Source organism: Ranitomeya imitator, chromosome 3 (assembly GCF_032444005.1).
Source record: "Ranitomeya imitator isolate aRanImi1 chromosome 3, aRanImi1.pri, whole genome shotgun sequence".
NCBI classification, from domain to species: domain Eukaryota; kingdom Metazoa; phylum Chordata; class Amphibia; order Anura; family Dendrobatidae; genus Ranitomeya; species Ranitomeya imitator.
The window spans coordinates 668,838,729-668,851,171 of NC_091284.1; the positions used below are offsets into that span (position 1 = coordinate 668,838,729).

The 12,443-nt window shown below is 42.8% G+C and overlaps 1 protein-coding gene across 1 annotated transcript in view; it reads right to left on the minus strand.

The window, feature by feature from the left end:
- The window catches only part of ADCY6 (adenylate cyclase 6), a 299,518-nt gene that overhangs the window by 21,479 nt on the left and 265,596 nt on the right, over nucleotides 1-12,443 (minus strand). The window contains exons 12-15 of the mRNA XM_069758332.1: nucleotides 9,553-9,700; nucleotides 7,118-7,215; nucleotides 3,069-3,156; nucleotides 2,871-2,987 (exon numbers count right to left, since the gene is read on the minus strand). Of these exons, the coding sequence (XP_069614433.1) occupies nucleotides 2,871-2,987; nucleotides 3,069-3,156; nucleotides 7,118-7,215; nucleotides 9,553-9,700 (451 nt within the window). The remainder of the gene's footprint in view (nucleotides 1-2,870; nucleotides 2,988-3,068; nucleotides 3,157-7,117; nucleotides 7,216-9,552; nucleotides 9,701-12,443) is intronic.

The following is a 12,443-nucleotide window of genomic DNA, read 5'->3' on the forward strand; positions in this document are numbered from 1 at the left end:
CTAATTTTCTCCCTCACACCTCTCATTTTCTCCCTCACACCTCTCATTTTCTCCCTCACTCCTCTCATTCCCCCCAACACTTGTCATTTCGACCTCACATCTGTCATTTTCCAATCACTACACTATTTTCCCTCACTCCTCTCATTTTGCACTCACACCTTTTCATTTTCACCTCACACCTCTCATTTTCACCTCAGTATATACATGTTTGTCATCTCCCTTATATATAGTATACACCTGTATGTCATCTCCTGTATATAGTATATACCTGTATGTCATCTCCCCTGTATATAGTATATACCTGCTGTGTGTCATCTCCCCTGTATATAGTATATACCTGTATGTCATCTCCTCCTATATATAGTATATACCTGTATGTCATCTCCTCCTATATATAGTATATACCTGTATGTCATCTCCCCTGTATATAGTATATACCTGTATGTCATCTCCTCCTATATATAGTATATACCTGTATGTCATCTCCTTCTATATATAGTATATACCTGTATGTCATCTCCTCCTGTATATAGTATATACCTGTGTGTCATCTCCCCTGTATATAGTATATATCTGTGTGTCATCTCCTCCTGTATATAGTATATACCTATATGTCATCTTCTATATATAGCATATACCTGTATGTCATCTCCTCCTGTATATAGTATATACCTGTAGGTAATCTGCTCCTGTATATAGTATATACCTGTGTGTCATCTCCTCCTGTATTTAGTATAAACCTGTATGTCATCTCCTCCTGTATATAGTATGTACCTGTATGTCATCTCCTCCTCTATATAGTATATACCTGTGTGCTATCTCTCCTGTATATAGTATATATCTGTGTGTCATCTCCCCTGTATATAGTATATACCTGTGTGATCTCCTGTATTAGACCTCGTTAACACATTATTTGCTCAGTATTTTTACCTCAGTATTTGTAAGCTAAATTGGCAGCCTGATAAATCCCCAGCCAACAGGAAGCCCTCCCCCTGGCAGTATATATTAGCTCACACATACACATAATAGACAGGTCATGTGACTGACAGCTGCTGTATTTCCTATACATTACACATTTGTTGCTCTTGTAGTTTGTCTGCTTATTAATCAGATTTTTATTTTTGAAGGCGAATACCAGACTTGTGTGTGTTTTAGGGCGAGTTTCGTTTGTCAAGTTGTGTGTGTTGAGTTGTGTGTGGCGACATGCATGTAGCGACTTTTGTGAGATGAGTTTTGTGTGGCAACATGCGTGTAGCAACTTTTTGTGTGCGAGTTGCATGTAACAGGTTAGTGTAGCAAGTTGTGTGCAGCAAGTTTTGCGCATGGCGAGTTTTGCGCGTGGTGAGTTTTATGTCTGGTGCCTTTTGAGTATGTGCAAGTTTTGTGTGAGGCAACTTTTGCATGTGTTGCAAATTTTGTGCATGTGGCAATTTTTCCGCGTGTGCAAGTTTTGCGTGTGGCGAGTTTTCCATGAGGTGAGTTTTGCACTTGTGGCGAGTTTTGCGTGAGCCTAGTTTTTGCATGTGGCGAGTTTTGCGCGTGGCGAGTTTTGAGCGGCGACTTTTGTGCTTCGACTTTTATGTGGCGAGGTTGGTGTATGTGTGGTGAAATGTGTGCTGAGGGTGGTATATGTGTTCAAGCACGTGGTAGTGTGTGGCGCATTTTGTGTGTGTGTTCATATCCCCATGTGTGGTGAGTATCTCATGTCGGGGCCCCACCTTAGCAACTGATCGGTATATACTCTTTTGCGCCATCGCTCTCATTCTTTAAGTCCCCCTTGTTCACATCTGGCAGCTGTCAATTTGCCTCCAACACTTTTCCTTTCACTTTTCCCCATTATGTAGATAGGGGAAAATTAGTTTGGTGAATTGGAAAGCGCGGGGTTAAAATTTCACCTCACAACGTAGCCTATGACGCTCTCAGGGTCCAGACGTGTGACTGTGCAAAATTTTGTTTCTGTAGCTGCGACGCCTCCAACACTTTTCCTTTCACTTTTTTCCCCATTATGTAGATAGGGGCAAAATTGTTTGGTGAATTGGAAAGCGCGGGGTTAAAATTTCACCTCACAACGTAGCCTATGACGCTCTCAGGGTCCAGACGTGTGACTGTGCAAAATTTTGTGGCTGTAGCTGCGACGCCTCCAACACTTTTCATTTAACTTTTTACCTATTATGTAGATAGGGGCAAAATTGTTTGGTGAATTGGAAAGCGCGGGGTTAAAATTTCACCTCACAACGTAGCCTATGACGCTCTCAGGGTCCAGACGTGTGACTGTGCAAAATTTTGTGGCTGTAGCTGCGACGGTGCAGATGCCAATCCCGGACACGCACACACACATTCAGCTTTATATAGTAGGATATATATATATATATACACACATATACAGACACACACACACACGTACATAGAATTCTAAATGTATATATTCACGTGGAAATACGATGGCATATGAGGGGGTCTGCAGCCAACCACGTAGCATTAACTTGCTCCTGGTATGACTGACCAGCATGCTTTGAGATCCTCTCAGGGTAGAAGCAGCGCCGGATGTTGAGGGATGTTTATTCAGCAGACGTGGGTGGGCACAACACACTATGTGGGTGGGTCTGCTGTGCAGCAATGAGGCCGAGCCGGCAATCTCACATGTTTAAATGTAGAGTGTTGCCCTGCAGTCGCTAAAGCAGCAGCCAGTTGGGCGTCCCTTAACAGATGCAGGATGCCTGGCCCAGGGGGTAGTTGCCTCCTGCCACCTGGCCAAACCCATTCCTGTCTGTGGGCCACAAAAAAAATGCTTTGTGGGCAGCCTGATTGAGACTCCTGATCTGGGGGATACAAACTACTGATATTCCAAGTTAGTATATGTAGAAACTTACCATGTTAACAAAGGCGGAGGTGAACACAAGTAAGATGGTGAAGATCCCAATGAGGGTGCTGTTTGTACGTGACTGGACAATCTTCCGGGACACTCGTTGCAAGATTGATGGGCACAGCTAATATAGAAAACAAAGATCGTGAACGACTTATAAAAACACATTTCCCTTCAGCTCATTTTAATTTGCACACCTGCTCACCTTTATGCAAGAATACACGGCACACACAAAGAGAATATTGGCCAAAATGATGAAGATACTGGAGTAGACTCCGAGCATGAGAAAGGAACTGCATGAAAGAAAGAAAAAAAAAAAAAAACAACAACAATTAACCAGAGTAATTCAACAATTACTATGATCTCCCCAAGGACAATAGTTTGCAATTATTAGGCAATATCTCCTGCTTCTTCCAGTCAATTATCGAATGTAGAGCCAATTGTGACTCAAAGAAAATATGATTTGTGATATTAGTTTACCGATCTCTGTGGCGGCTCAGTGTAATTAAGGAAAACGACCATTGTTTCTTAACCCCTTAACGACCGCCAATACGCCTTTTAACGGCGGCAGTTAAGGGTACTTAAACCACAGCGCCGTTAATTAACGGCGCTGTGGAAAAAGTGAATAGCGCCCCCCAGAGTCGTATTATCTCTGGGGTCTCAGTTGCCGGGGGTAGCCGAGACCCCAGAGAACATGATTCGGGTTTTTTTTTTACTGACCCCCCGGGTTGCGATCGCCGGTAATTAACCGTTTACTGGCGGTCGCAAAACCCCCCCCAAAAAACGCAATTTCCCATTTAATTTCTCTGTCTTCCGATGTGATCGCACATCAGAGGACAGAGAAATGGGGTCCCTGATAGCCTCCCGATACTCACCTGTCTCCCCCGCTGCTCCTCGTGGCTCCCGATGGGCGCCGCCATCTTTTTCCGGCAAAAAAATGGCGGGCGCATGCGCAGTGCGCCCGCCACCCGGAATATCTTTGGGGTCTCAGCTGCCAGGGGTAGCAGAGACCCCAAAGAACATGATCGGGGTTGGTTTTTACCGACCCCTGTTTTGCAATCGCCGGTAATTAACTGTTTACCGGCGGTCGCATAAAGAAAAGAAAAAAAAAAGCGATCTGTCATTCTCTGTCCTCTGATGTGATCGCACATCAGAGGACAGAGAAATAGGGGGATTTTGGGACCCTGTTATACTTACCGGTGTCCCCGGATACTCCTGCATCCCCTCCTGCCCGCCGGCTTCTTCATCGGGAAAGAAAATGGCGGGCGCATGCGCAGTGCGCCCGCCATGATATGCCGGCCGGCAGCTAGAGGAGTTGGGGCTAAAATTAGGGTTATTGGGGCTAAATTTATGGTTAGGGTTACGGCTAGGGTTAGACTTCTTTCACACTTGCGTCGGTATGGGGCCGTTGCAATGCGTCGGCCCGACGTACCGACGCACGTTGTGAAAATTGTGCACAACGTGGGCAGTGGATGCAGTTTTTCAATCCATCCGCTGCCCAGTCTATGTCCTAGGAGGGGGCAGAGTTACGGCCACGCATGCGCGGTCAGAAATGGCAGACGCGATGTACAAAAAAAAGGTTACATTGAACTTTTTTTTGTGACGACGGTCTGCCAAAACAGACAGCTGAAGGTAAGTATGTAGTGTTTGTTTTTTTAACGTTTACGCTGGTAACCATGGTAAACATCGGGTTACTAAGTGCGGCCCTGCGCTTAGTAACCCGATGTTTACCCTCGTTACCGGGGACCTCAGGATCGTTGGTCGCTGGAGAGCTGTCTGTGTGACGCTCTCCAGCGACCAAACAGCAACGCTGCAGCGATCGACATCGTTGTCGGTATCGCTGCAGCGTCGCTGAGTGTGAAGGTACCTTTAGGGTTAAGTTTGAGGTTAGGGTTGAGATTAGGATTAGGGGTGTGTTGGATTTAGGGTTATGGTTAGGGTTGAGATTAGGGTTGTTTTGGGGGTTAGGGTTGTGATTATCGTTAGGGTTGTGATTAGGATTATGGATCGGGTTGGGATTAGGGTTAGGGGTGTGTTGGGGTTAGGGTTGGAGCTAGAATTGGGGGGTTTCCACTGTTTAGGTACATCAGGGGGTCTCCAAACACGACAGCCAATTTTGTGCTCAAAAAGTCAAATGGTGCTCCCTCCCTTCTGAGCTCTGCCGTGCGCCCAAACAGTGGTTTACCCCCACATATGGGGCATCAGCGTACTCTGGATAAATTGGACAACAACGTTTGGGGTCCAATTTCTCCTGTTACCCTTGTGGAAAAAAAACTTGGGGGCTAAAAAAATCTTTTTTTTTTCACGACTCTGCATTATAAACTTCTGTGAAGCACTTGGGCATTCAAAGTTCTCACAACACATCTAGATAAGTTCCTTAATGGGTCTAGTTTCCAAAATGGTGTGACTTGTGGGGGGTTTCCACTGTTTAGGCACATCAGGGGCTCTCCAAACGCGACATGGTGTGCGATCTCAATTCCAGCCAATTCTACATTGAAAAAGTAAAATGGCACTCCTTCTCTTTCAAGCTCTGCGGTGCGCCCAAACAGTGGTTTACCCCTACATATGGGGTATCGACGTACTCAGGAGAAATCGCACAAGTTTTGTGGTCTAATTTCTCCTGTTACCCTTGTGAAAATAAGAATTTGTGGGTGAAAAGATCATTTTTGTGTAAACAAATGCAATTTTTTATTTTCACGGATCTACGTTATAAACTTCTGTGAAGCACTTGGGGGTTTAAAGTGCTTACCACACATCTAGATAAGTTCCTTAAGGGGTCTAGTTTCCAAAATGGTGTCACTTTTGGGGGGTTTCCACTGTTTGGGCACAACAGGGGCTCTCTAAACGTGACATGGCATCCAATCTCAATTCCAGCCAATTCTGCATTGAAAAAGTCAAAAGCCGCTCCTTCAATTCCAAGCTCTGCGGTGCGCCCAAACAGTGGTTTACTAAATTAAAAAAAATGGTTTCGAAGTAAAATGTTTGCAAAAAAAAGTTAAATGTTCATTTTTTCCTTCCACATTGTTTCAGTTCCTGTGAAGCACGTAAAGGGTTAATAAACTTCTTGAATGTGGTTTTGAGCACCTTGAGGGGTGCAGTTTTTAGAATGGTGTCACACTTCATTATTTTCTATCATATAGACCCCTCACAATGACTTCAAATGTGATGTGGTTCCTAAAAAAAAATGGTGTTGTAAAAATGAGAAATTGCTGGTCAACTTTTAACCCTTATAACTCCCTAATTAAAAAAAAAAATTGTTTCCAAAATTGTGCTGATGTAAAGTAAACATGTGGGAAATGTTATTTTTTAACTATTTTGTGTGACATATCTCTCTGATTTAAGGGCATAAAAATACAAAGTTTGAAAATTGCAAAATTTAATTTTTTTTTGCCATATTTCCATTTTTTTCATAAATAATCGCAAGTAATATAGAAGAAATGTTACCACTAACATGAAGTACAATATGTCACGAAAAAACAATCTCTGAATCAGCAGGATCCGTTAAAAGCGTTCCAGAGTTATAACCTCATAAAGTGACAGTGGTCAGAATTGTAAAAATTGGCTCGGTCATTAAGTACCAAATTGGCTCTGTCACTAAGGGGTTAAACTGATTCTTATTTCAGGTGTCTGTATCATGGAGGTTCCAGCTGTTGGCACTAGTAGATGGAGCCTCAAGGTTCTAATTTCAGATGGATGTCGCTAACAGGTTTTACGCTAACCGTTCTACTTGCAACATCCATTTATAGATCTTGCAATCTAACCGGTTTCATATAACAGATGCCAAGTCAGACCGGGATATAGATATGGTTGGCTACTTTGGTCACTGGGCTGTCCATTTAAATTTTATTCCAAAGGCTTCTTCTAACATAAAAATAATCAGCAGTGACCCCTCCACCGCTACTTGAGCATCAACTCTCCATTGTTGGCAATATACCAAGTTGATACGACTGGAGCGGTGATATAATGTCCACAAAATATGATCGTTGCAGCCAATCACTGGGCTGAGAAGTTTTGCCAATGTAGATGGCAAACAGACTACTGAGGTTAGCGATTGGCTGGAGCCAGCAGTTGAAAGCTTGAACAGCAGGGGGACTGCTGACTGTGTATAGGGTTTGGTGCTTATAAAAAATAAAAATTAAAAAAAAAAAAAAAAGACAATCCCTTTAACCTCCTCTGGCCTAATAGGGGGCATAATAAGTGTGTTGTCAAGAGAGGGTAATTCTTTTATAAAGTCACTAACATTTGTGTACTTACTGGGGAAATATGACAATTTGAATGAAACAAATGAAACAGAAGACCAGCAAGGTGCAGGCGACGTAACCTCCAAAGCGATCATCCACTTTCTTAGAATACTGCAATACACAAAAAAGAAAAATTGAGGGCATATAATTGAGTATATATATATATATATATATATATATATATATATATATATATATATATATATATATATATATATATATATATACAGTGGGGCAAAAAAGTATTTAGTCAGTCAGCAATAGTGCAAGTTCCACCACTTAAAAAGATGAGAGGCGTCTGTAATTTACATCATAGGTAGACCTCAACTATGGGAGACAAACTGAGAAAAAAACATCCAGAAAATCACATTGTCTGTTTTTTTATCATTTTTTTTGCATATTATGGTGGAAAATAAGTATTTGGTCAGAAACAAACAATCAAGATTTCTGGCTCTCACAGACCTGTAACTTCTTCTTTAAGAGTCTCCTCTTTCCTCCACTCATTACCTGTAGTAATGGCACCTGTTTAAACTTGTTATCAGTATAAAAAGACACCTGTGCACACCCTCAAACAGTCTGACTCCAAACTCCACTATGGTGAAGACCAAAGAGCTGTCAAAGGACACCAGAAACAAAATTGTAGCCCTGCACCAGGCTGGGAAGACTGAATCTGCAATAGCCAACCAGCTTGGAGTGAAGAAATCAACAGTGGGAGCAATAGTTAGAAAATGGAAGACATACAAGACCACTGATAATCTCCCTCGATCTGGGGCTCCACGCAAAATCCCACCCCGTGGGGTCAGAATGATCACAAGAACGGTGAGCAAAAATCCCAGAACCACGCGGGGGGACCTAGTGAATGAACTGCAGAGAGCTGGGACCAATGTAACAAGGCCTACCATAAGTAACACACTACGCCACCATGGACTCAGATCATGCAGTGCCAGACGTGTCCCACTGCTTAAGCCAGTACATGTCCGGGCCCGTCTGAAGTTTGCTAGAGAGCATTTGGATGATCCAGAGGAGTTTTGGGAGAATGTCCTATGGTCTGATGAAACCAAACTGGAACTGTTTGGTAGAAACACAACTTGTTGTGTTTGGAGGAAAAAGAATACTGAGTTGCATCCATCAAACACCATACCTACTGTAAAGCATGGTGGTGGAAACATCATGCTTTGGGGCTGTTTCTCTGCAAAGGGGCCAGGACGACTGATCCGGGTACATAAAAGAATGAATGGGGCCATGTATCGTGAGATTTTGAGTGCAAACCTCCTTCCATCAGCAAGGGCATTGAAGATGAAACATGGCTGGGTCTTTTAACATGACAATGCACACCACCAGGGCAACGAAGGAGTGGCTTCGTAAGAAGCATTTCAAGGTCCTGGAGTGGCCTAGCCAGTCTCCAGATCTCAACCCTATAGAAAACCTTTGGAGGGAGTTGAAAGTCCGTGTTGCCAAGCGAAAAGCCAAAAACATCACTGCTCTAGAGGAGATCTGCATGGAGGAATGGGCCAACATACCAACAACAGTGTGTGGCAACCTTGTGAAGACTTACAGAAAACGTTTGACCTCTGCCATTGTCAACAAAGGATATATTACAAAGTATTGAGATTAAATTTTGTTTCTGACCAAATACTTATTTTCCACCATAATAGGCAAATAAAATGTTAAAAAAACAGATAATGTGATTTTCTGGATTTTTTTTTCTCAGTTTGTCTCCTATAGTTGAGGTCTACCTATGATGTAAATTACAGGCGCCTCTCATCTTTTTAAGTGGTGGAACTTGCACTATTGCTGACTGACTAAATACTTTTTTGCCCCACTGTATATATATATAAAATTGAATATAAGTGAATAATAAAATATTTTGAAGTTGTTTTCTGAGCTATTATTTTATTATTATTTTAAAAATAAACACATTTTTCCACATCAAGAAAAACAGTTCGCAGCAGCCAGCAGGCATCATTAAGTCATATATAGTCAGCATAATAGTATATTATCTATTTGGAAATACCACGACACACGCGATCACACAAAGACACAGTGACTTTAATAGCGATTCTTTCGGAGGACATGATTTGCAGTCTGTGTGTCACTATGTCTCTGCAACCTTAGGTTTAAAAAAAACAAAACACAAAAAGAATAAAAAGATAGAGTTGAAGTTGCGGGGTCAAATATTTGGTGACAGTAGAAAAACCCTTTAACTTCAGCAGTTGAATAAGCTCAATTTATATTGAAAACATCAATAAAAATAAAGGTAATTGGCACACAATTTCCTATTCATATTGATTAGTGAAGTCTTATCTGTGCTCTTCATAGTCATTTTTATTCTATTAGTGCTGGAACAACAAATGACATTTGGAAAATAGAATTTGAGTATATCTTTAGATCTATGGTAGCCAGGCAATTAAATGAGGCGCCAAGAGTGCTCATTCTAGTGCATGTTACCTTTTTCTCGAGGTCCGGGGTTTGAAAAGTGAGGATGAATTTTTTAACGTGATCTTTACGCAGCTGATCAATACTTCGTGCATCTATTGCTCTTGCCAAGAACTCATCAACTTCATCCTCGGGATTCAGAGCTTCCTGTGTGTTCCTGCTGCAAAATACAAAAGGAGCAATATGATTAGTATAAATATAACCAAAAAGAAATTACCTAGTCACAAATGGCGCTTTCAAAATAACATACTGCCTACAAATAACTGAAGCACATGCCAAGTAAAAATTCAAAAAAATGTAACAAATATTAACACACAACTGTTTAAAAAGATTCAGTGGATAAATACACACATATGGACCTGGGAACACAGGAATTACTATACCCATGCCATAAGCATATTCAAAAAAATGGATAAATATCAAGAGCATATAAAGAATTTTTTTCTCTCAAAGGTTCCTCAAAAAGGGCTACCTTCTATATAGAGCAAAGCTTTCTTGAATGTTAAAGGGAAGGTGCCGCAATTTTGTTTTTGTATTAAAAATGATTGTTTATATAAACAATTATTTTTAATACAAAATTATTTTTTTTTACTTTAATATCTTTTTTTATCATTAATTATTTTTGCAGCCACTGGGCGCCGCCATTTTGCTTTGTAGGAGTGTAAGGGTATGTTCACACTATGCGGTTTTTACTGCGGAACCGCCGTGATTTTGCCGCTGTGGGTCCGCAGCTGTTTTCCATGCAGGATACAGTACAATGTTACCCTATGGAAAACAAAAACCGCTGTGCCCACATTGAGGAAAATCCCGAAAAAACCACGCTGAATTGCTGCAGAAAAAAAGAAGGACCATGTCACTTCTTTGTGCAGAATCGCAGCGATTCTGCACCCATAGAAATGGGGCTGTGCACACAAGTAAGCGGATAATGTGCGGGTTATACCCGGGGTGGAGGAGAGGAGACTCTCCTCCAGGCCCCGGGAACCATATTTGAGTAAAAAAAAAAAGAATTAAAATAAAAAAATAATGATATACTCACCTCTGAAGTCTCAGCGCTGCACGCGGCCATCCGGTCTCAGGTTTGCTATGCGACCAGGACCTGCGGTGACGTCGCGGTCACATGACCGTGACGTCACGAAGATCCTGGTCGCACAGCATCTTTAGAACCGGACCGCCGCCTGCAGCGCCGAGGAGATCGGGACGTCAGAGGGTGAGTATATAATTATTTTATTATTTTTAACATTACTATTGATGCTGCATATTGCTGCATATGCAGCATCAATAGTAGGGGTAAAATCCCGCAGTGGAACCCGCAGGACAAACCGAGATAAATCTGCAGGGATAACCGCAGCGGGTTTGCCCTGCAGATTTATCAAATCCGCTGCGGAAGAACCCGCAGGACAGGACGCAACGTGTGAATGTGGCCTAAGACTCCCAGCACGACACTTACACTCTGCAAATACGGCAGCCCTGGGCATAGGAGGCTGCGGACGGGAGCCGACCCCATAGCTATCATACCTATCATTGTGCTGCTCCCTGCTCTGATGTGGCCACGTCCCCTGGGCTGTCTCCACATCACAGCAGAGGCAGGAGGTCGACGCCATCTTTCTTCAGCCCACAGTGTGTGAGCTCCACTCACTGTGACTTGAGAGCTGCGCAGTTATAGGAGAGACAGCTCCAGCTGCCTCCCCTTTCACACTGTCAGCAGCGGCCGTTCCCTGTCCTCTGCTATGGTGTGTGGCTGTGATCTCTAGAATCCCTAGAGGGTGAAGTGCTGTGGTCTGATGTCCTCTATCAGGAGCTGCAGAGAGGTAACAGAGGGGGATGGGGGAGGCTCTGTGCTGCTCCGACCCTGCCTCTCACTGCAGCTCCTCACAGGACATCAGACCGTGTATCTATCACTATACTGTGCTGAGCCATGTATCTAATCCTCTCCTGTGTGATACTATGCTGAGCTGTCTGTCTAATCCTATACTGTGTGATACTATGCTGAGCCATGTATCTAATCCTATTCTGTGTGATACTGTCTGCTGAGCCATGTATCTAATCCTATCCTGTGTGATACTATGCTGAGCCGTGTATCTAATCCTATCCTGTGTGATACTGTGCTGAGCTGTGTATCTAATCCTATCCTGTGTAATACTGTCTGCTGACCTATGTATCTAATCCTATACTGTGTGATACTATGCTGAGCCGTGTATCTAATCCTATTCTGTGTGATACTGTCTGCTGAGCCGTGTATCTAATCCTATCCTGTGTGATACTGTGCTGAGCCGTGTATCTAATCCTATCCTGTGTGATACTGTCTGGTGAACCGTATCTAATCCTCTCCTATGCACTCCTCTCCCCCCTGCATATCTTTCCCCATTGCACACACAACTCAATGCGTGCGATAACAGGAGCTGCAGGGGTCATGCTGTATTATGGCATTATGTGAGATCTATATGACGGTATTATGTGATCTGTATGGTGGTATTATGCTTGATCAGTATTGTGAGAATTATATGGTGGTATTGTGTGTGATCTATATGGCGGTATTCTGTGAGAACACTGGCAGCATTATGTGTGATCTATATGGCGGTATTATGTGAGAACACTGGCAGTATTATGTGAGAACTGTATGACAGTATTGTGTGATCTATTTGATAGTATTGTGTGTGATCTACATGGCGGCATTATGTGTGATCTGTATGGTGGTATTATGTGAGAACACTATGGCAGTATTATCTTCAGAAAGCGGACCCATTCTATGGTGGTTCTGGCTGAGCACCTGCACGCGGGTCTGGGGTAATAGAGGGGACAGCGTGACCTCCAGTTAGGTGCAGTCAGGGGAAGGCTGGTGAGGCAGCTGAAGAGAGGGGTCTCATTTTTATTGTTACTATATGGCTACATTTCCTTCCCAGCGT